Source organism: Elgaria multicarinata, chromosome 2 (genome assembly GCF_023053635.1).
Source record: "Elgaria multicarinata webbii isolate HBS135686 ecotype San Diego chromosome 2, rElgMul1.1.pri, whole genome shotgun sequence".
In the NCBI taxonomy this organism is placed as follows: Eukaryota; Metazoa; Chordata; class Lepidosauria; order Squamata; family Anguidae; genus Elgaria; species Elgaria multicarinata.
In genome coordinates, this window is record NC_086172.1 from 53307709 (window position 1) to 53330356 (window position 22648).

General features: G+C 41.6%; 1 protein-coding gene across 5 annotated transcripts; it reads left to right on the plus strand.

Annotated features, from left to right (window-relative positions):
* The first annotated feature begins 3954 nt into the window (after positions 1 to 3954).
* On the plus strand, positions 3955 to 20869 carry NMI (N-myc and STAT interactor). Of its 5 annotated transcripts, none has more exons than XM_063116561.1 (14): positions 3961 to 4113; positions 7465 to 7526; positions 9279 to 9362; positions 9459 to 9533; positions 9629 to 9712; positions 9807 to 9890; positions 10078 to 10152; positions 11369 to 11527; positions 13330 to 13446; positions 15268 to 15430; positions 15545 to 15651; positions 18276 to 18462; positions 19331 to 19437; positions 20480 to 20869. In XM_063116561.1, the coding sequence occupies exons 3-14, from the start codon at positions 9282 to 9284 to the stop codon at positions 20678 to 20680; spliced, it is 1440 nt and encodes a 479-aa protein (XP_062972631.1). In that variant the 5' UTR covers positions 3961 to 4113; positions 7465 to 7526; positions 9279 to 9281; the 3' UTR covers positions 20681 to 20869. The 5 variants fall into 5 exon arrangements, with proteins under 5 accessions (XP_062972628.1, XP_062972633.1, XP_062972631.1 ...); XM_063116559.1 differs by lacking the exon at positions 3961 to 4113 and adding an exon at positions 4138 to 4308; XM_063116558.1 differs by lacking the exon at positions 7465 to 7526 and having other exon boundaries at positions 3955 to 4113.
* Positions 20870 to 22648: the final 1779 nt, after the last annotated feature.

Here is a 22648-nt window from a genome sequence, read left to right on the forward strand (position 1 = left end):
GAGGTGCGAAAGAAAGGAGGGTGGGGAGATCACTGTGCCAGAGAGAATGTTTTATGACCAGCTATATTAGGTATGACAGATTAAGTTTGTTCTGCTATGAAGTTTATCTTTCTATAAACCTGGCTTCAAGAAGAGGTCATTTTATTCTCAGCCAAATTAATCTTCCTTCCCAAATTTTACACTTTTCTGGTAAGTAACCAAATGGGACAGTAGCCAACCTGGGCTTCTTTCTTAGATCTGGACTGCCTATGGAAATATGTGCCTGGAATCTGTAAATAGTAACATTACAAGATTTAGCATTCTCTGCTTCCAAATAAGGAACCAGTGAGATCATTCTATATATGTGTGTTTTAATTCTACACGCCTCTTTCATTAAAACACAATGTTCTGTCCTATACAATCTCTGACCCACAATGCTCTGCTCTTTTGCTTTGTAAACTATTGGAATAAAGGAAATAATTTCAGGATTCACCAGGAAGATTAGAACTGGAAAACCAAGGATGAACTCCACAACCAAGACATAGCTTCCTTGCTAGATGCCAGCCTACTCCTAACTGGTGGTTCCTCAAGTTTCCAGAAGTCTGGACTGGGAATTTACTAATCCAGGGTGAGGAGCATTTTTATCAGTCCAGGGCTGCATTCCCTTCGGAGTAACTGGTCAGAGCCAAACGCAGAGCCCGTGTCAAGGCTAAGCCTTGTTGGGCACCTGCCAAAAGCCCACACCCCAGCAGGGGCAAAAGCTCCCTAGAGTTGTTCCTCCTCTTTACTGCTGCAACCTACTTGTTCACCCTCCTCTTGCTCTGGCTCAGGCAACGGTGATGGTGTGGAGAAGCAGTAGATGTTGGTGCCTATTTGTTCACTGGCTTTCTGCCTATCAAGCAAGCAAATGGTAGCAATGATGAAAAAGAAGTTGAGGAGCAATAGCAACTGGTGACAATTGGAGAAAGAATGCAGAGCAGGCTGCTTGCAACACATAGATCTATCCTCCACCCAGAGGACAGCAGTTGTCAAAGGGCGACAACTGCTGTCCTCTGCCGCCTTAGGTGACTGCCTCACTCTGCCTAATGATAGGGCCAGCCCTGCCATTGAGCTGTGGCCCCTCCCAATTATTGCAAGCTGAACCTACATTTATTACTGCTGTTTACTGATCTGTAGCAATAGGAGCCTGACAAACTTTCTAATATACAGAATTAGTATATTGCTCATAATGCAATTCAGCAAGAACTTGGTTTACACATTATAGCTGCCACATGGAGGCTACTTTCCATTATTCTTCATAGTGGTTGTTCTGTGAGCTATATTTGGGCAGAGGCTTCTCATACAGAATATGTGAGTTTCACCAGATCTCCCTAAATCAGCCTTCCTGAACCTGATGCCCTCCAGATGTTTTGGCCAATGTTAGAACTGCTTGGAGTTGTAGTCCAAAACATCTGGAGGTCACCAGGTTGGAGAAGGATGCCATAAATGATTATTTTTAGTCTCTTGTCTGTAGGTGAATCACTGTATACGGTGGTTCACCACATGATAATATTCACCATGTGGTAGAGTTAAAAGTGGTTTGCAAGTACATGTTCCATAACACATAAACCAACCCTACAATATTTATAGTAAATTTGGATTCTTTTCTGTTTGTTACATCTTTGGGGTTCATACATCGCAATCCTATAGATGTCTACTCAGAAGTAAGCCCTATTGAGTCCCAGATAAGTATACATTACATTGCAGCCTCGGTGTGGTACATAAAAATATTTCTTAAGCTTCATTTTATTTTTAATGTGCAGGCTGCCCCCATCTGGAAACAGTTGTAGCACCAAGCAATAAGTCAGTAGCCGTTTTGATTAAAAGAAGGGTTTCCTCTATGTAAACCAGAAATGAACCAATGAAGTTATATCTGTCTAGATCAGTTGACATTTTAAAGTTCTGGTCAGCAACTAGTTTATGGGACAGCTGCACCGAAGAATTAATTAAATAAGGCAGAGCCTTAGTCATCTTCTCCAAGTAAAATACAAAGGTCCCGCTGCTGCTGTTAGCCACATCTTCTGCACACCTCTCTTGTAACTGGAGTGCCAATTGATACCGCTTAGTGGGTTAGAGTCGGCCCTGAGGTCTCCAATTGCTCATTCCTATTTGAATGGCATGGCACCAGAAGAGAACCTCTATGAATAAAAATCAATATATTCCATGTTGGGCTGGCTTTGTGACAAATGAATGCATCTTTATGGTTTTAGAAAGTGACATTCCATGCAGGCAGATGAATGCTTCCAACCAGCTGAAGGAAAACAGAAAGAACAAAAAGACCAGTAGTTGATAAGAACCTTAGCATGCTGGAGGAACAAGTGTGCCCCTTCCACAAGGATCAGCGTTCCCCCAACTTGGTGGCCTCCAGATGTTTTGGACCAGCGCTGGAGAACCTGTGGTTTTCCAGAAGTTGTTGGACTCCAGCTCTCATCAGCCCTAGTTAACATGGCCAATTGTCAGGAATACTGGCAGTTGTAGCCCAAAAAAATCTGGAAGGCACCAGGTGGGGGAAGGCTGGTAAAGGTAAAGAGTACTTGTAGACAAGGCTTGTATTGGCATGAAGCTGCTTGGACCCTTAGGTCATCTTCAGAGGCCCTTCTCTGGGTGCCTCCACCAAAAGAAGCTAAGCAGGTGGCCACAAGGGAGAGGGCCTTTTCAATGCTGGCACACCACTTTCGGAATAAACTCCCCAAAGAGGTGTTATTTTTTTCAGCACCAGGCAAATAACTCCCCCCCCCTTCGCCCAGGCATTTTAGAGACATAATTCTAAGTTATTACTGCTGTTGCATTGATTCTAGCGCTGTTATTGTTTTGCACTATATTGTATTGTGTTCTTTTAAACATTTGCTTCGTATTTTATATTTTTAACTGCATTTTTAAATGGCATTTTTATTCCTTAACTGGTCATAATCCACCAGAGAATATTAATTAATGGGCATATTGGAAATATACTAAATAATAAATACATCTTTACACAGCTGTTATTTTTTAAATTTTGATTTAAACTAATTTTATTTTCTAGAAATTGATATAGACGTTTTATCGTGCTGTATTTTACAGGCTGAATTGTTATGAACTGCTCAGAGAGCTTTGGCTATTGGTACTATAGAAATATAACAAATAAATAAAAATATACATAAACTGAGGGAATATCACAACCTGAGACATTCCAAGGGGCCAAGGAGAAGTACCTTATACCAGAGGGCTGTCTTGACGAGGCGTTTGCGCTCCTGTAGGGTTGTCCCCACGCGAAGGAGCGAGCGCAGGGGCATGTAGCCATGGGACAGCGGGGGTGGGGGCGCCGCTCTGCCCCCCCCCCCGCTCTCCAAGCAGCCCTCCTTCTCCCTACCTAGTGCAGCTTGAGTTCCCCAAGCGCGGAGGCGTCGGGTCCATCTAGCGCCGCATTGTTTTCTCTAGCAGGGCAACAGGTGCGTCTCCGCTGGCTCACAGGCAGAGAACCTTCTCCAATAACACACCACTTGATGTGTGTTATTATAAAACAAAACAAAAAACTGGAGGTGCTGCGGCTTGACCTGGGGACCTTCTTTATGCAAAACAGGGTCTCAATTGCTGAGCAATGGCTTTTCCCATAGCATGCAGCTGTGCTAAGGAACTTGCTAACAAAGAGCGGGGCACTGAAACTCCCCGTGGGTGTGACCAAATCTGAATACTGAAGAACGGCAAATAGCGGCTGAATTCGAACCACACGCTAATTAACTGGGAGGGGGTAATAGGAACAGGACGGGAAACAACCGTTGATTAGCGTGTCGTCCGAACTCAGCCAGCGTGTGCTTTGCCAAGGTCTCCCTCCTGCGTTCTGCCTAGTAGGTAGCAGCTTCTAACTGGAGGAAAAACCGAAAACAAAACCGAGAGCAACAACTCCAGACGGGGCTGTTCTGAAGTTGACGGAGGCAGGGATATCTCGGAGCAAAGTATCGCTCTCGCGGCTTTCCCCACTCCTTTCCTGCACGTGACTTCCAGTAAAGGGCAGCGGCAATTTTCTGCTCGCCTTCCCCGAAGATCGGAGAGGGTTCCTCCAGAGACGTCTCAGGGATGCAGGCGGATCTCCCCGGCCTCGCCAGTAGCGCCCCCCCTGTAAGTGTGGAAGGGTGGCCGTGAGTTCACCCCCCGTCCCCCCCGATTTCCTACCCACAGATCAGACCTGCTTTGCAAACTTCCGTGACGGCTTTAAAAAACGAAACTGAAAGCGGTTCTCTCCTCTCCTACGACGGGTAACTTTTTGTACCAAAACAAAAAAGCAGGAAACTTTTGGCTCTTCCTCCTTGCAAAGTATTTGATATAAGTTCGCAACCCGAACTTATTTATTTTAAAATCGGCGTGCTTATGGTTGCCACTTTAAATGTGAAGTAGCAGTAGCTGTTCCTGGTGAAGGGGGCTGATCGTAAACAGTAGCCTCGTTTCCTATCTTGCCCTGGCCTGTAGTAGGGACCCTTCTCTTACTTATTCCTCCCATGTTTTGCTGTTAGTTGAGAAAAGGAAAGGTCTGCTCTTCCCTCCTCTGTTACTCACTCTCTCTGGATGCTATGGCAGGGAGGACTGGGCCCATGGTAGTGCCTAGAGTGCCCTTTCCCAACTGATTGCCTTCTAGACTACAGCTCCCATAGTCCCCCAGCCAGCTGTGCTGGCTGCTTTAGAGAGCATCTTCCCCCAATCTCGTGCCCTCCAGGTGTTCTCAATTACAGCTTTCAGCATTCCTTACCATTGCTCATGCTAGCAAGGGGCTGGTGGGAGTTGAAGCCGGAAATATTTGAAGAGCACCAGTTGGGGAAGGCTAGCCTAGAGAGAAATTGTGAGCAGCCACTTCTGCTTGCTCACAGCCCCTCTCCCCTCCCCGCCTGTTATCTCTCTGGCCAATGCAACTTAAAGGGTTGGTCTTGGAAGGAGGCGACCACCTTCCACTGCTTTAGCTGGGCTCTCCCTCTGGGTGGGTGGTGCAAGTGCAGTCCTCCAGACCACATTGCCCAGTGTGTGAGCAGGCAGAGGTGGTGGCTGTTCCTTCAAGCAGCAGCTGCCACAAACTCCTTATGCTCACTTGCTATCTCTGTATGCCCCTGCTGAGAAAGGACATGCAAACAGGTAGAGCAGGGGTGGGCAACTTGTGGCCCTCCAGATGTTTTAGCTTACCACTCCCATTAGGTATAGCCAGTGGTGAGGGATGATGGGAGTTGCAGAACAAAACATCTAGGGGTGTGTGCAAGTTGCCCATCCTTGAGGTAGAGTATTCCAGAGGGAGAGGGCAGGTGACCCTTCAGAGGCAGTGGCAACCATCATTTGGCTAGTCCTTGCTGCCGAGATGCGAGAGGTTGAGTAATTGTTAATAGCTAGTGTGGTGTAGTGGTTAGGGTATTGGTGTGGGACTCTGGAGACATGGGTTCTAGTCCAGCCTCGGCCATGAAGCTCATTGAATGACCTTGGACCAGTTGCTGACTCTCAGCTTAATCTACCTCACAGTGTTGTTGTGAGGGTAAAATGGAGAGGAAGAGGAGGAGGATCCTATATGTCACTATAGAGGAAAGGCGGGCTATAAATAAATGAATGAATGTGGAGGTAGTGGTTTCTTCTTGTCTTCTCTTGGACTCTCTCTTTGGGTGACATAGAGGAGTTTTTGGTTTGCTGGGCTAAACCTTCAGCGCTCTGCTGATGCCAGGTATCTCAGGTGAGCGAGTGAAGGGATGAGTTGGCTGCTCATTCCATGATCATCTGGCTGTGCTGTACCATCCGAAGGGAGAATGAGTGGGCAGAAATGGTGAGAGATGAAGGGAGTTGTGGGCCAAAACACCTGGAGGGCCACTGCTTCTGCTTTCTCTCTAGGCAGCACTGCAGGTCCTATCCTTCCCACTATGATGCCCAGAAAGTGTGTCCAAGAGTGAGAGGAGATAGGGGGAGACTAAAATTGACTAGTGATGGCTCATCTAGGTGGCAGCTTGCTCTGTGGTACAGAGAGTATCCAAGGTAAAGCAGATTCCTGCAGGATGTTATGTCTGTAGAGCCTATACAGCCTTCACAGTATTATCTATACACTGCTGGGTGTGCCCCAGGACATGGTTTCCAGAGTCCACTGATATTGTTTTACTGCACTATTTAAAGTGGAATGCTAGGCCTCTTAGGCACATGACAGGGCCCAGAAGGTGCTTTCGTTGTCTACTCAATACAAACTCTCTATGCTATCCTGTGAGTGGTGTCTGTCAATGACTTAACTATCACTTCTTTAAATGCCTCTCTTTCTCTGTATATAAACTGAAGAACTCTTGTTATCTCTATGTATTTGTCTCCTCTGGATATGACGCATTGTTGATTCCTACTTGATGGTGAGTGGGGAGGGTGTTCTGCAGTTTTTACTAATAATGTATGCATCACATTTTAGCTATACAAAGTACTTTGCTGTAATTTCATTCTTCCGCACAGCAGCCCTGTAAAGTAAGTTGCTATTGCTATTATTCTGATAGGAAATGAAAAGAGAAAGAATGATTCACCCAAATCCTAGTGTTGACTTGATGTTGCTTCAAATAATAGGGCACCTGGTGGGTTAAATGAACATGTTAGGGGCTTGCAAGGCTGTGCCATATGAAGATTTGTAGGGGCTTTGGAACTCCTACCTTTCTGTGGGTCTTTCAGGGATCAAACAGACATTACTATAAATCCATATCTAACTCAGTCTGGATCTTAAAAGCCCCCCACCCACCCCGGCTGCATTCACTGTAAAGTAAAAATGAAAAAAGGCATATCTGCTAGATACAGATTTAAAGTAATGTTTATTTGGGTGCTCATTGGCATGTGAAGGCCTTCTTGTGTAAATAGGGCTTCAGCCTACTATGAGGTGATTTTTTCCCCTGCTGCTGGTTCCTCATTGGCTTCTGTTTTTATTTTGTTCTTGCTGTTTTTAATATGATCCTGTTAGTATTTATTGGTATTTAACTTAAAAAAAACCCTTTTTCTGTTCGTATTGTTTTTGTATATTTGTTATATGTCTCGGGCAGCTTTATTAAATTATCAATTTGATAAATAAACATACACAACGAAGAAGCATAAAAAGTGTGACAGATTAATAGTATGGTGCGTTTTAGCCAGACTGTGCCATTATTAAAGATTCCTATATGCTGTATTTTGTTTTTTAACTTCATGTTCCAATAATTTTAGTATGCGAGTCTTGCTCATCAAAGGATGGTTGCACTGAGAATATAAACAGATGATGCCATCATGCTTGCTATTTAAACGGGTCTATTTTTAGTTACAGTCTCTTTTCTCATACTCGTTACATTTATTTAAAGACAGATGTTTATTTAAGTGGCATACAGTTGTGGAATCCATATTAATAAAGATGTTTTTGGAAAAGATTGGATAGGGCTTTGGAAACTACTCTGAATATTCTCCATATCCATTACAGCGCAACAGACAGAATTACCTCATGATTTTTTTCCTGTCTAGATTTTTGTGATTCATATTGAACAAGGAGGGATTCCCCCCCTAAGAGGATTTGTATCTCGAAGGTTTGTTTTACCTCAAATGGATATGGGTTTTTCACTGTGGTCTTAGTACTTCAGTACACTAGACTTAGGGCCTATATATATATATATATATATATATATATATATATATATGAGAAAAATAATCCAAAGATTGTTTTGTCAGAAATGTTTTAAAGCAAGTAAAAATTATGTTATAGTAAAGGTACTTTTGGGACATTCTTTCCAAATTAATTTAACAAGGAACTTAGATTATGTACAACGGGGAAGTAGTAAAATTTCACCCTTCCCACCTACCAAGTGTCTGTGCCCAGTTTTCAGGACCATTTAATATTTAGGACATATGCTCCAGAAATTTTGGATTTTATGTCCGTTGAACCTACGCATGTTGGATTTCAGGTGTGTATGCCCTAAGCCAGAGATGCAGAACTCATGCCCTTCTAGATGTTGGACTACAGTTCGCATCAGCCCCAGTCGGCATGGCCAGTGTTCAGGACTGATAGGCGTTGAGCTTCAGATGTTTTGGGGCTGCCACAAGTTCCCCAGTTATGCCCTAAGCAACCAGGATTTCCGGTGTGGACGTCCTAGGAGCTTGGAAATGGAGTAGGCACAGTCTTTTGATTCCCACATTGCATGTAGAGTCTACAGAAGGGATGGACAACTTGTGTTCCTTCAGAAGTTTTTGGGCTGCAACTCACGTCACTCCTTGCCATTTGTTATACTGGTTAGGGCTGATAGGAGTTGCAGCCGAACATCACATGGAGGGCCACCCCTGCTCTACACACTCATTAGAACTGTGCATTAAGTACGATTATTAAAACGTGAATATGACAACATTTTCTGTTATAATTGCACAATACTGATAACCAAGAATTAACCTGTAATGGAAAAGTTGATGCATCAGTAGAACTCTATTAGATGATGAAGATGACAGCTTGGATACTGGAAATTATGCTCAGATAGATATATAAATTATGTTACAGTGAATACCTGGAATTTGGAGAATGTTAACATTCAGGTGTGGATGTTAAAAATCGCATTCCAGATGAATGTTGTGAACGTCCAACCTTCACTGAGACAAATAGTAACATACACCAGTGAATGCACAACATTTGTCTGGCATTCGTTCAGGTGGGAGCTTAATTATTTACCCAATTTCGGACATTCACTATAACACACACACACAATTTTAGGGTGCAGTCCTAACGATTGCGCCCTCGGTGATTGGAAGCCCGTGTACTTGGAGGCACCGATCATAAAATATAGGGCGTGAGGAGTGGCAGAGGCAGTCTTTGCTTCCTCATTGTTTCGCCCTGCAGATTTTATTATCACAGGCTTTTTAGTCCATGTAGTGAGGATGCTTCAGAGGGGGAGAGAATGAGGCTGGAAGAGGCTAAGAGTAACTTGTATTCTGGTCTTTCCAGTCTCTTCCCCTCCCTGATCACCGGAATACCCCATTTCCTCCTTTTCTGAAGTTGTTTTTCCCACCTCAGAGGGCAGCTGGTGAGGTTCTTTCTGTGCCAGCTTTGAGGGGATGGGGTGGTGGTCAGATCTCCAACTCCCCTCTTCTGATGGGGGAGCACTTTTCTGACCTTAGAAGGGTGAATATGAACAATTCTATGGTCCCTGGGATGCTCACTCAGGGACCATAAGATTGCGTTTGTAGGTGATTAATCTATTAATTAAACAAATTTAAACTTGCACCTCTGATTTTCATACTATATAGTGTTTCTGACTGACTTTTCATTATACAGTATTTCTTGCTCTGTTTTATAGAGTATGGAGAAAGGTTCAATTCCAGGAGCACTTGTAAAAGAGACGGAAAATCCTAAAGAATTAGAACAATTGAAGATAAGTTCTGTGAGTGCTCATGCATTTCTAGGAAAATAAGTTAATGCTTGCAGCCCTATTTTTTATGTAATACACAATGTTTATGTATTTCTGACTGTTTTGTAGAGCACAGAGAAAAGTGATATTCCAGGATCACTTATAAATGAGATGGAAAACCTTAAAGAACTAGAACAATTGAAGGTAGGTTCTGTAATTGTTCATGCAGTTCCACTTAAACAAATTAAAACTTTCACCTTGGATTTTCATACTATATAGTGTTTCTGGCTGTTTTATAGAGTATGGAGAAAGGTGAGATCCCAGGCGCTCTTGTAAATGAGAAAGAACTTCTTAATGAACTAAAAGCATTGAAGATAAATTCTGTAAGTTCCCATGCAGTTTCAGTTCCATATATTAATGCTCACAGCCCAATTTTATATAATGCAAAATGTTTATCTATTTCTAACTGTTTTATAGAGTGCTGAGAAAGGTGAGATTCCAGGCGCACTTGTAAATGAGATGGAAAATCTTATGGATCTGGGAATGCCGAAGGCAAATTCTGTAGGTATTCATGTAGGTTCAACAAATGAAAGCTTGTCACCCTAATTTTTATGTATTTTCTGTTCAAGAGTATATAGGTTGATTTTGTATTTAGCAAGAGATCCAACTCTGTAATTGTTAGCAAGAATTAAAAATAGAGTTATGCTCCAAAATGGAGATAAATATTCCTTTTTACCTTTTTCTGTAGATGATGAAGAAAGATGAGGTTTCAGACATACCTGTAATCTTGGCTGAAAAACGTAAAGAACTGGAAGAATGGAAGGTAACTGCTAGAGGAGCTTGTGCTATTCGCAGGTGGCAGTGTGAACTGTTTGCATAATAACAACAACAACAAAATTATTTCTTACCCGCCTTTCCGTTTGGATTGAGGCAGGGAACAACAATAAGTATAAAATACATAAAACTGAATTTAAAACATAGTATACATTATTAAAACATCTTGAAGGAAATGAGGCAGGTGGCTACTAGGAGGAGGGCTTTCTCTGCTGCGGCACTCCGGCTGTGGAACGAGCTCCCCAGAGAGGTTCGGCTGGGGCCTACACTGTATTCCTTCCGTCGCCAGCTGAAGACCTTTTTATTCACTCGGTATTTTAACACTTATTAACTTAAATTTAAACTTTGCTGTTTTAATTCCATATTTTAACCTATATCATTTTTTGCTGTGTGGTTTTATCTTGGTTTTCCTTTTTTATTGTATTCTGTATTTGTGTTTTTAGATTGTTGGTTGTTTTTATGCTCTTCATGATTTTAATTTTTGTGAACTGCCCAGAGAGCTTCGGCTATTGGGCGGTATAAAAATGTAATAAATAAATAAATTTAAAACTTCCTAAAATTCCACTGGATAGGCCTGCTGAAATAGATCAGTCTTTATAGCTTTCTTAAATGCTAAAAGACTATTAAGTTGACGAGTCTCCTCCGGCAGGCCATTCCACAGTCTGGGAGCAGCAGAAGAGAAGGTCGTCTGGGTAATACTTGTCAGCCTAAGTTTGGTGGACTGAAGTAGATTCTTCCCAGAGGACCTGAGTGTGCGGGGCAGATTGTACGGGAGAAGGCGATCCCGCAGGTAGCCTGGACTCAAACCATGTAGGGCTTTAAACACTTTATACTTCACCCGGAAACTAACTGGCAGCCAGTGAAGAGATTTTAAAACTGGTGTAAACCCCCTAGGTGTACCGGTGACAAACCTGGCTGCCATATTTTGAACTAATTGAAGTTTCTGGACTAGGCACAAAGGTAGCCCTATATAGAGTGCATTGCAGAAGTTGAGCCTTGAGGTTATCTGTACAGCACCATGTACATTGATGGTGCTATATAAATAAATAATAATAATAATAGTGCACTACCATCTTTAGGTCTTCCAACTCTAGGAAGAGGCACAGCAATGGATATTTGTGGCAACCAATTATTTGTTTAAAAAGCTTAGTAGTAATGTTTCATTTGAAGCTCTAAAACTCATTAATGTATTTTGCATCTCAAAGGCAAGGGTTGTAATAGCTGAAAAGCAGAAGTCCGACATGCTTCTTTTAAAACTTCATGCGGATGAAAGGAGAAGAAAAAATCAAGAGGAATTGACAAAGCTAAAGGATCTAGAAAATAAGGTGATTCAGGAAAGTATGAAAGTACAAGAGGACCATAAGGTAAAGAGAGAACTTAATCAACACACTAGCAGTTCAAGAAAAGGGAAATATAGTTGATGTGGGTGTTTACAGAATGGAAATGAGCCTCAAACCTGAAATATCTGCTTTGGAAATCCTGGTCCTATATCCAGTAATAGGTGGCTTATTGTGGTTTGTTTGAAGTGAGGGAAATACCTTTTGTACGTGCTCAGGTGACTTTATTGTTCTTTCTCATGTCCCAGTAGTGAGGCCTTGCATTTAAAACAGATTTTCTCTCATTAAGATCTAGATATTCTTTGTGCTTTGTAAAAGAGACACAAACTTTAATCTTAACAAGACTAGTAGAAAAAAGGGGGGAAATCTAAAAACAACGTACCCCTAATGACCTTGTGACCTAGACCTTTGGTTCCAGGGAAGGATGTTGGGAACTACATGCCAACACTGAGTGTGGGTGAATTGTGGGTGAAGCTACCTTAATTCTCCCTCCCTCTCACTCACACACACATGCACACGCCATCATTTCAAGGCATCAAATAATAATAATAATAATAATAATAATAATAATAATGAAATAATATATTCATTTCAAATACAAAAATACTATAAAATACATAAAAGTGATTAAAAACATATAAAAACTAATACATTATTAAAATAACAGCTAGGCATCTTAAAATTCGACTGGGTAGGCCTGCTGGAAGAGATCAGTCTTTATAGCTTTTTTAAAGTAAGAAAAACTTAAGTTGGCGAATCTCTCCCGGCAGGCCATTCCTCAGTCTGGGAGCGGCAGAAGAGAAAGTCCTCTGGGTAATGGTTGTCAGCCTAGTTTTGGCTGACCGAAGTAAATTCTTCCCAGAGGACCTGAATGTGTGGGGTGGACTGTCTAAGAGAAGGTGTTCCCGCAGGTAACCTGGACCCAAACCATGTAGGGCTTTAAAGGTAATGACCAACACTTTGTACTTCGCCTGGAAATATAATTGGCAGCCAGTGAAGTTATTTTAAAATAGGTGTAATATGGTCAGCCCTAGGTGTACTGGTGACCACCATGGCTGCCATATTTTGATCTAGCTGAAGTTTCCAGACTAGGCAGAAGGGTAGCCCTATGTACAGCCCATTGCAGAAGTCGAGCCTCAAAGTTACCAGCGCATGCACTACCGTCTTTAGGTCTTCCAACTCTAGGAAGGGGCACAGCTGGCTAATGAGCCAAAGCTGATAGGCATTCCTGGCTGTCGCATCTATCTGGGCTATCATTTGGAGCGACGGATCCAGGAGCACCCCCAAGCTGCAAACGCAGTCTTTCAGGGGGAGTGTAACCCCATCCAGAACTAGTTGGCACACCTCCAAATCTGGGTTGGGCCCTTTGACAGTAAGCACCTCCGTCTTGTCTGGATTCAGCTTTAGTTCGTTTCTCCTCATTCAGCCCATTACCACCTCCAGGCATTCATTCAGAGGAGACACACTAGTGTGGTGGCCCCTTCTCTTTGGGACTCCCTTCCCCTGGAGGTCAGACAGGTGCCAACACTGTGCTGCTTCCGGCACCTCCTGAAAACAACTCTTTTCCAGGAAGCCTTCCTCAAGTGACCAGCCACCATTTTTTATTGATACTTTGTTTTAAATTGAACAATTTTAATTTGCTGTTTTAATCTTTTTATCTTTTACTGATTTATTCCTATGCTCACTCCTCAGGAATCTATTTTAAATATGGAGTGGTATATAAATATTGTAAATAAATAATAAATACATGGTTAAATGTGAAGAAACATTTTTCTCTCAATGTCAAGGATGCTCAATTAGTGCATATTTTAATCTCTCATGTTTTACAGAGGGAACTTTCTTCTATAAATGAGCAAAATAAAGTGCTGAAAAAGGAAATTGAGATCCTTAAAGCCAAAATTGCAGCAATGAATGCTAAGCATGAAGAGCATGCGCGGAACTTTCGGGTAACTTCTATTTATCATTTAATTTTGAAAGGGACGTAACTTTATTCATCATGTTGAAATGGTGGGAATGTGGGTGAGATGGTAATTGAACTGGGCTGCCTAAATTGCAAATCATATTTAACAATATTTCAGATTTTCCTAATAGTTGGGCAGGATTTACCATCTTGTGGTTAGGAAAAAAAAATTAATGTACCCCTCCTCACCCTTGTGAATTTGTAGTGTACTCAAATTAAAGTCTTCATTACTGTTAACTCTTGCCAGTGTTCATGTAGACAATTTTAGGTGTATAATGCTGCAGTTCTATACAGCTATGCAGAAATAAATCCCATTGAGTTTACTCCCAGTAAGTGGCCATGGCATTGTAGCCTAGTTGTGCTCTTAGCTTCTTCCCAATGCATTGTACTAGTGTGCTCAGTAAACATGAGGAAGAAATCCAGTATGGGTCCTTCTTAGAGTAGACCCATAAATGAATGGGACATAAGTTAGTCATGACTAACTCAAGTCCTATTCATTTCAGTGAATCAGCTCTATGTAGGACTTAGGTTGGATTTCACCCAAGGAGCTCTTCTCTCCAAAAGCCTATTTCATCCAATGTCCTGTATCCTACAGTGACCAACCAGATGTCTGTTGGAAGCCTGCAAGCAGGACATGAGGGCAATAGCCCTCTCTTGCTGTTATGTATTACAGAAGCTAGAATGTTGGATCTAAATGTGGGAAAGCCAGGTTGAATCCTCACATACCTGTAAAGCTTATTGGCAACCCAGTTAGTTTAGTATGCGGATGGTTTTGAGAAAGGCCATCCACATAGCTAACTCAGCTATTCAGGATTGATGGGAGGCTAAAATGCTACTCTGAGTTCTTTGGTAGAAGGGTGGGATGCCACTGCAATATAATTTTTGAATACTGCCAAGGACAATATTTATGTATTCATGTATTTCAGAAGATTTCTGCTGTTAGATGTTCGCAAGATTTATGAAGTTAGCATTGCAGGAGAACTAACCATATTGTACTATATTCTATAGATTTGTGTGTGTGTGGAAATCTCCCAAGAGAACAAACGCTTAATCAGTACTTGATCTATGTGAGGATAAAGTTAGGAAAACCCTTAATAAAATCACAAACCCCATCCCTGAACTCTACCTAGTTTTATTCAAGTCATGATCATCTCTCTAGCCTTCTAAAACAGTACAGAGGTGGCCATTACGAAAAGTAACCCCCACCCCATAATTTCAGTACTGTGTTCAGCCACTTATTCTTTATTTCAGGTTGAAGGCAACTGAAGCCCCAGTCCTAGCTACAAAGATTCTTTTGATGTCTTATAAAAGACTAACAAATTAATTACGGTATCAGCTTTTATGAACTAGAATTGACTTCATCAGATGCGTGGTAGTCCTATATACACCTGGTAATTGGTGACAGGGGGAAATAGTGAAAACCCATTGTCTTCATTCAAGCCAGAAGTGATAGAATTGGATTTCTTAATAGGTTGTAATTCAGCAGTTTCATGCAGGAATTTCCCTTTGAAGGTTCTTTTTCTTAACTGTTTGCATAATTAAATCTGCTTCCAGCACTCAAATAACAAACCTGCAATGGTGTTAAGAGGTCAAGATTTGTGACATATATTTGCAGTCACTGTTTCATATCCTATTCCTAAGTACTTATTTGCTGACACTCTTAATTCTTAGGAACAAGCAGAAACTTTGGGGCATACATACCATTGAAACCTTCCACTCAATACCTAAAGATTATTTATTTATTTATTAACCAGAAACTTAATAAACTGTTTTCATGTTATCTTTGGTTTTGATTCTGAAATATTAGCTCAAAAAATACATACCTGAGAAGAAAATGATATTTTCGCGGCTGGAGAACATCACGAATGAAGATGACTGTATGAATATATCCTGCCTTTTTCACATAACCACAAAACTCCCATTTACGCTGAGCAAAGGAGAAGCCCTCATTACATTTGAAGAAGAAAATGGTATGAAGTGTATATTTAAATATATATATATGAGTTCATTTTTAAGCAAGGAACCTTGTGTTAAGCAAGCACTCACATTCTTCTATTGAAACCTATTAACATGTTGTTCTTCAGTTGCCCAGGGACTGATTAGAAAACATTATCATACTGTGAACATGGAAAATGAGAAGATGGTTCTGCGAGCACGGCCTGTTATTCTGGAGACAGGAGTAACATTTGAGGTAACTGAGTCATCATGCTAAGGCAGTTTTAACGCTAGATACTTATATGCATTGGTGAGCAGAACTCTAATAGTAATGACACTTAGTGGCTCAGTTTGGACAACATGTTAGTCAGTGGTGGTTTTGGAACTCCACGGTGGAGTTGTAACACCATCGTTGAGAAATGCCTTGTCTGGCGGGAAAACTCCGCACAATGGTGGAGGTTTTTTTTTTGGGGGGGGGAAACACTCCACGCAGAATATCCACACTGTGCTGAGGAGAGTTCCTGCACAACTGTTGTGTTGTGAGCTCTGTGGATTTCTCCGTTGCATTGAGTTGAATTTTCCCACTGGGTACAGAGTTCCCTGGCAAGAGTTGTGAATGGAGCGAGGGTCACTCTAGGAGAGCTGCTGGGATTGTTTTTCCCCCCAGGAATTGCTGATGGGATACCATTGGTAGGAGCGGGGGAGGAGAGAGGGTGGAGGAACTGTCAATCAAACACTGCGATGGATTTTACTCAACTCCACGGTAGCACAGTCACACAACAGTGAAGTTAGAACATGCTGTGTGGGGAGTACCCCGTAAACACTCAACCTTTGAGTGGAGTTTTCACACTGTTTTGACTAGCATGTTGTCTGAACTGACCCACTGTCTTGCTTGGACTTACAAGAATGTGAAAGTCTGGAAATAAACCCAGCTAAAATGGGGAAAAGGTCTCCCCTCACCCATTTTTTCCTAATTCCTTAGAAAAAAAATGTAGTGGGGAAGGAAAGTTTTTTTCTGAAATTTCCACTTCCTATCCACCAGAGCTTACAATTCTAGGGACTTCATCTGAGTCAACATCTCTTTTCCCTGAATGAATCTTGTAGGGTATTTTGTGCATGCTGTGTTCTAGTAGACAAAGCATTGGCCTGAGACCTTATTGACAAGGGTTCAGTTATGAGTTGTGTGTAGGTCTGTTCTGAAGGGCATTTTATGGACACGGAGGTCAAACATTATCTAGTCTTCATGGTAGACTAATTATGTATTCTGAATGGCACACTTCAGATATAACATCCAGCATACTCAGCACAGTGCTTCTCCTGATTTATTTATTTATTTATTTTATTACGTTTATATACCGCCCCACAGCCGAAGCTCTCTGGGCGGTTTACAACAATTAAAAATAGTCAACATTAAAAGTATACAAAATTTAAAAACATAAAAACAGTATAAAAACAACAGTATCCATTTAAAAACAACAATTCTGATCACCTACATCTGGAGCACTAGTCTCCAGATGTTCCTGGAGTCTAGTGCTCTTCATGTGATTGTGTCGTCTTAATGTCTCTTTGTCCTTCATTATAACTCAACTCATATACTTATATTTTATTTATTTATTACATTTATATACCGCTCCCATAGCCAGGGCTCTCTGGGCGGTTTACAGAAATTCTAAAATTGAGATAAAAACAAGTATGCAAAATTAAAAACTCTAAAACACAGAACATACACACATAAAGCATTAAAATCGATTAAAAACTAAACATGTGGGTGATTAAGATGTGCCGCCATATGCCTGGGCAAAGAGGAAAGTCTTAACCTGGCGCCGGAAAGATAGCAGCGTTGGTGCCAGACGAGCCTCGTCAGGGAGATCATTCCATAGTCTGGGGGCCACCACCGAAAAGGCCCTATCCCTCGTTGCCACACTCTGAGCCTCTCTTGGAGTAAGCACCCGGAGGAGGACCTTTAGATGTTGAACGTAGTTACCGGGTATATTCACGTCGGGAGAGGCGTTCCGTCAGGTATTGTGGTCCCATGCCGTGTAAGGCTTTATAGATAAAAACCAACACCTTGAATTGGGCTCGGAAACATACAGGCAGCCAGTGCAAGCGGACCAGAGCAGGTGTTATATGGTCAAACCTTCTGGTTCCCGAAATCAATCTGGCCGCTGCATTTTGCACGAGCTGCAGCTTCCGAACCGTCTTCAAAGGCAGCCCTACGTAGAGCGCATTGCAGTAATCTAACTTGGAGGTTATCAGAGCATGGACAACTGAAGCCAGGTTATCCCTGTCTAGATAGGGGCGTAGCTGGGCCACCAACCGGAGTTTGTAGAAGGCACTAAGTGCCACTGAGGTCACCTGAGCCTCAAGTGACAATGATGGATCGAAAAGAACTCCCAAGCTACGAACCTGCTCCTTCAGGGTGAGTGCAATCCCATCCAGAACCGGTAGAACACCCCCCCATCCTGTCAGCGGAATCACCTACTAACAGCATCTCAGTCTTGTCTGGATTGAGTCTCAGTTTATTAGCCCTCATCCAGTCCATTGTCGCAGCCAGGCACCGATTCAACACATCGACAGCCTCTCCTGCTGAAGATGAAAAGGAGAAACAGAGCTGCGTGTCGTCAGCATACTGATGACAGCACACTCCAAAGCTCCGGATGACATCTTGTCATTTCAAAATTTAAGAAATAACTTCGCCTCTGATATTCATTGACAAACTTTATGGTTGTGTTTTCATGGGCAAGAATTGTAAGTATGTCTTGCTCATGAAAACCCTGCTTTGGTCATGGCATGTTTTGGCTGCTATAGATTTACATGATTATGCTTCTGGATTTTATTTTACGTGTATAATTTTGAAACTAGCTTGTATTGTTTTTCCAGCTCCATGCGAAAATCTCTCAAATGAAGGTTAATGTTTCTAGCATCCCAGACCTAAACATCCCTGAGGAATGGATGAGAGACAAGTTGGAACTGTATTTTTGTAAAACTAAACTGGGAGGAGGGGTGCAGAAGGTGACTTACGACCACTGGTCCCACATGGCCCTCATTACATTTGACCAACCTATAGGTAATTACTGAAGTGCTCTGCTAGCTAACTTTATAGGGTCTGGTCCCCTTTTGACTGCATTGCTTGTACATTAGCATTGTTGAGTTGGTTTCAAGTAAGTGGTTAGTGCATAATTTGGTTTCTCAACTCCATGTAGTTGTGGAGGAAACAGATTACTTACCTATTCCAGTCTGTGCTCTGACCTGGGTTTGGGGCAAAAGCTATCTTGGTCACCCTACTGGATGACGTGTAGAAGACTGGATGTTCAGAGTGTAACCTTCTTGGTTCTTCTGGACCTCTGAGCAACGTGTGACAACATTGATCTTGGTATCCTTCTGTTCCGACTATGCGGACTGGGCCTAGGAGACATAGCATTATGGTAGTTCTGTCCCTTTCTCAGTGGTTAGTACCAGAAAGTAGTTCTGGGTGCTTTTTGTTCCCCACCATGAACTTTTATTCATTTAGTTTATTTACATGGCATTTTTTATTTACATGGCATTTTTCATTTAAGTGAGCAACTATACTCTTAAAGTACATATGGCAAAGATTAATATGTAGTTTAGGATTTAACTCTAGCCCTCCTCTGAATAGGAGAACTTCCTGTATCTGTGGAGGCACTCCATGCAATTAAGAATCCTGGATTCTTAATCATATGGTGAGTCTCCATGGGTACAAGAGGCTTTCCTGTTCAGACTGTTTCCCTCTAATGTACAGGGTAATAAATACGAAAATGGAGGAGGTTTGGCTGGAGCACTTCTCTTTTCATGTGCTCTTTTAACACATGAAGAAGAATGCATGAAGACGACTTCTGTGTAAAATGAATGGTCTCTTTCAGAGGTACAGTTCTTTGGATAAATTATTTTTTCTATGTTACTATTTTTTATTCTAGCTGCTAACAATATTGTGGGATGTGAGCTACGCCATTTCCATGCACATGGAAGGACTCATAATATTATGGTCTCTCCTGTCATACAGAACAAGGTGGAAAGACTTCAGGTAAATAAATAATACCAGGATGGTTAATTGGAGATAGCAATCAAACTGGAACTTGCAATCATCAGAGGTGTTATGCCATGAGCCCAATCTTTGCTTGGAAGTAATCCCCACTGAATTCAATGGGATTTACTTCCAAGTAAGTGTAGTAAGTTTGTAGCCTTAATCATAAAAGTTAAGCCTACCTGTTATTCTCCCAACATATCACACAGGGAATGTGGTAACAGTGAATGAAGCATATGGGCTAGAAGTTTTATCTAGAAGCAAGCAATTGGGTTGACATCCTCATCAGGTGTATATAATGAAGTCAAATTTACATTCAGTGCACCATCAAAAACCTAAAAGCACTTTTCATTATTTCTGATCTCATTGCTTGGGATGGTCCAATGGGGCTGGTGAGAGGGACATGAAGGAGGTGCCCAACTTGGCTGGTGCTGGGTGGAACACCCCCTCTTCCCAATGCAAAGAATGACTGACTAAGTCCTCCTTTGCATGCTCGACTTAGCCAGCATTGCGGGGAGGAGCTGCTATTCCCTGTACTGGCCACGTCCTTTACATTGTCCCCTTTCACTGACATTGTATCTGTGTCTTTAACAGAGGCTTGACATGAGGATACTTTCTTTTGGTCAGTTAGCAACCCCAAAGAGCATGAAAGTGCTTACCTTAACGTTAGGCACAAAAGCTGAGTAAAATATATATTTGGTGCCTCTCCCCCTCCCCCCCCCACAAATGGATTTGGAGGAGTGATTTTCATCAGGACCACAGCAGGGGAGGAAAGATTTAAATTTGCACTCCCCATGTGCTATAATCCTGATAATTACCAGCAACACCATCCATCTCCATAGCTCATATTTGTATTTTTAAAAAAATTCATGTTAAGAGCAAAGACACGTCTATGGTCAAGTCTAGTTTGGCCCTTAAACCATAGATATATGGTCTGTTCCTTTCATTTTACTCTTATTACCATCATTTCCACTCTGCCAATTTAAGTATTTTTTAATGATTAAGGAAGTAATGCGTGGTGTATATTTTGTCTTCGTACCAGATATTTGCTGGAATTTCCAGGAAAACCATACTGTTAACAGGAATCAAGGTGGAAGAGGAAGATGAGGAGAGTGTGCAAGATATGATAGCCATCCACTTCCAAAAACCTAGCAATGGTGGTGGTGAAGTTGAAAGTGTCAAATATGTTTCAAAAGGAACCAAAGTTGCTTATTTTGAGAACGATACAGAGGATGTTAAATGACAGCATGAGGATGAACTTGAACACAAGCTTATCTTCCCATTCTGCCAGGGTCTTCATAGAACAATATATCCGTTTCGTTACTATTATTTTGCCGTTTTACACTGGATAGTGAGCCTGTTTGTTTTCAAGTGGAAATGCTGTATCCCACAAATACCATGGCTGTGATCCAATTAAAGCTGTTCATGACTACCAGTGCAATCCTATGCATGTTTTCTTAGAAATAAGTCCTACTGTGTTAAATGGGGCTTACTCCCAAGTAAGTGTATCCAGGATTGCAGCCTGTTGAAAGCAGTGGGACTTGTTCCACCATGATTAACTTGTTTCGCCATGATTAACTTGTTCCATTAGTTTCATCAGGTTGGATCCAGACTTAGTCATATTTACAGTAGACCCATTGAAATAAATGGGAATTAGTTATGATTAAAGTCCTATTTATTTCACTCAGTCTACTCTAAGTATGACTAAGTCTGATTTGCACCAGGTATGATTTAGTCATGAGTCACTTTTACCTGGATTGGGGCCCAGGTGGTTTTTCACGTATATTATTACATATCTAACTATGATGAGAGTACTCTGAGCTAAGAATGTCAAAGAATGAGGGTACTCTTCTGCTCATCAAATAGTGCATGTAGTCTATTTTCATTGCAGTGTTGAAAGCAAAATCAGGTTTGTCTTCTTGCTACATATATTCAAGAACCATAGGTAGGATTCACTGAACTGTGGGTGGAAATTTGATACCCACAAAGAAACTTTGGCATCATTCATGGAGGTTCTCAGGTCGCCTTATAGACCCCTATTCTCTCTGGGTGGAAAAATCAGCCTCAGAACTGACTTCTGATACAGGACAAGGTTGTGCAGGTACAGGGAAATCTGTAAAGTCCCAGTCCACTTGTGGAATCTTTTTAGTACAGGGGTAGGGTTTTTCAAGCTCAGCCCCAAAGTACTGCAATACAGAGTAAAAAATGTCTGCTGTCCTTTGTACACATACACTCAAGGTGCTTGGGAGCTCATGTTATGCAGTTTAGAACTTACCCTTAAGTTATGTTAGGTACAGACCTACTTTTTAACTTACATTTTCTAGAGGTTACCAACTCAAATCTACTCTCCCCATTGTGCTGGGAACAATGTTGGTTTCTGACTATGCAGCACCTCCCATTCTACTTTGTTAGGTCTTCAAAATTCGATCTTTCTTTCCAGAGGACTTTCCCATCGAAGCAGGGCTACTATCTCTTTTTGATTATGTCTTTAAAAAGAAGTTTTTAAAAGCTGATTTGCATGTTTAATTATGTTTGATGATGTTTTTGCTCAATAGACAAACCATTCTGGACGCAAGTGTTAGATAGTCTGAAGCACTATCTATTATTCTATAAGACTTCACTATCCAATTCCTGATGAATAAATATAGAAATGATTGTTGCTAATGGACTGGATCCAGAGGTTTGCTTCCATGAATTCGTGGAAGGTCTATTACATATTCAGTTGGATTTTGGGGGGCTTTGAGAAGAAAGAAAACAACTGAAATCCATAAGTGTGCTGCTTGAACTTAAAACCCTTGCACAAGATCACACAGCGTCTTCTGCTAGCTCTTGCACAACAGTTCACACAACAGTACCACTGCCAGAATATCTTCCCCTACTGCATCTCTGGATCCAACTCATTGAATTTATTAGACTGATCAAATAATTGTGTGTGGAAAAGGATAAAGCAAGCTTGGATAAGCATTGATTGAGGTTAACTCCAGAATAGAAAACAGGCCCCAAATATAGATGAAGGCTGACATGACAGTTAATGGCCATGATTCCAAGGATAGATTTTATTGTTAGTAACATGATTATGGATTAAGATTTTAGAGTTTGCTGTTCTTCGCTGTTAATTGATCCTGCATTGCTTCTGTTGTAAACTCAAGATAATTGCTCTTAGTAAATTGTTGTATTTGATACAGAAGTCCAGTGTTTCTGTCTTCCTGGG

Coding starts and splice junctions, on each gene's coding strand:
- NMI (XM_063116558.1), top strand. CDS start 4,072: ATGCAGGCGGATCTCCCCGGCCTCGCCAGTAGCGCCCCCCCT. Junction 9,363..9,458: donor AACAATTGAAGATAAGTTCT/GTGAGTGCTCAT, acceptor ACTGTTTTGTAG/AGCACAGAGAAAAGTGATAT. Junction 9,534..9,628: donor AAGAACTAGAACAATTGAAG/GTAGGTTCTGTA, acceptor GCTGTTTTATAG/AGTATGGAGAAAGGTGAGAT.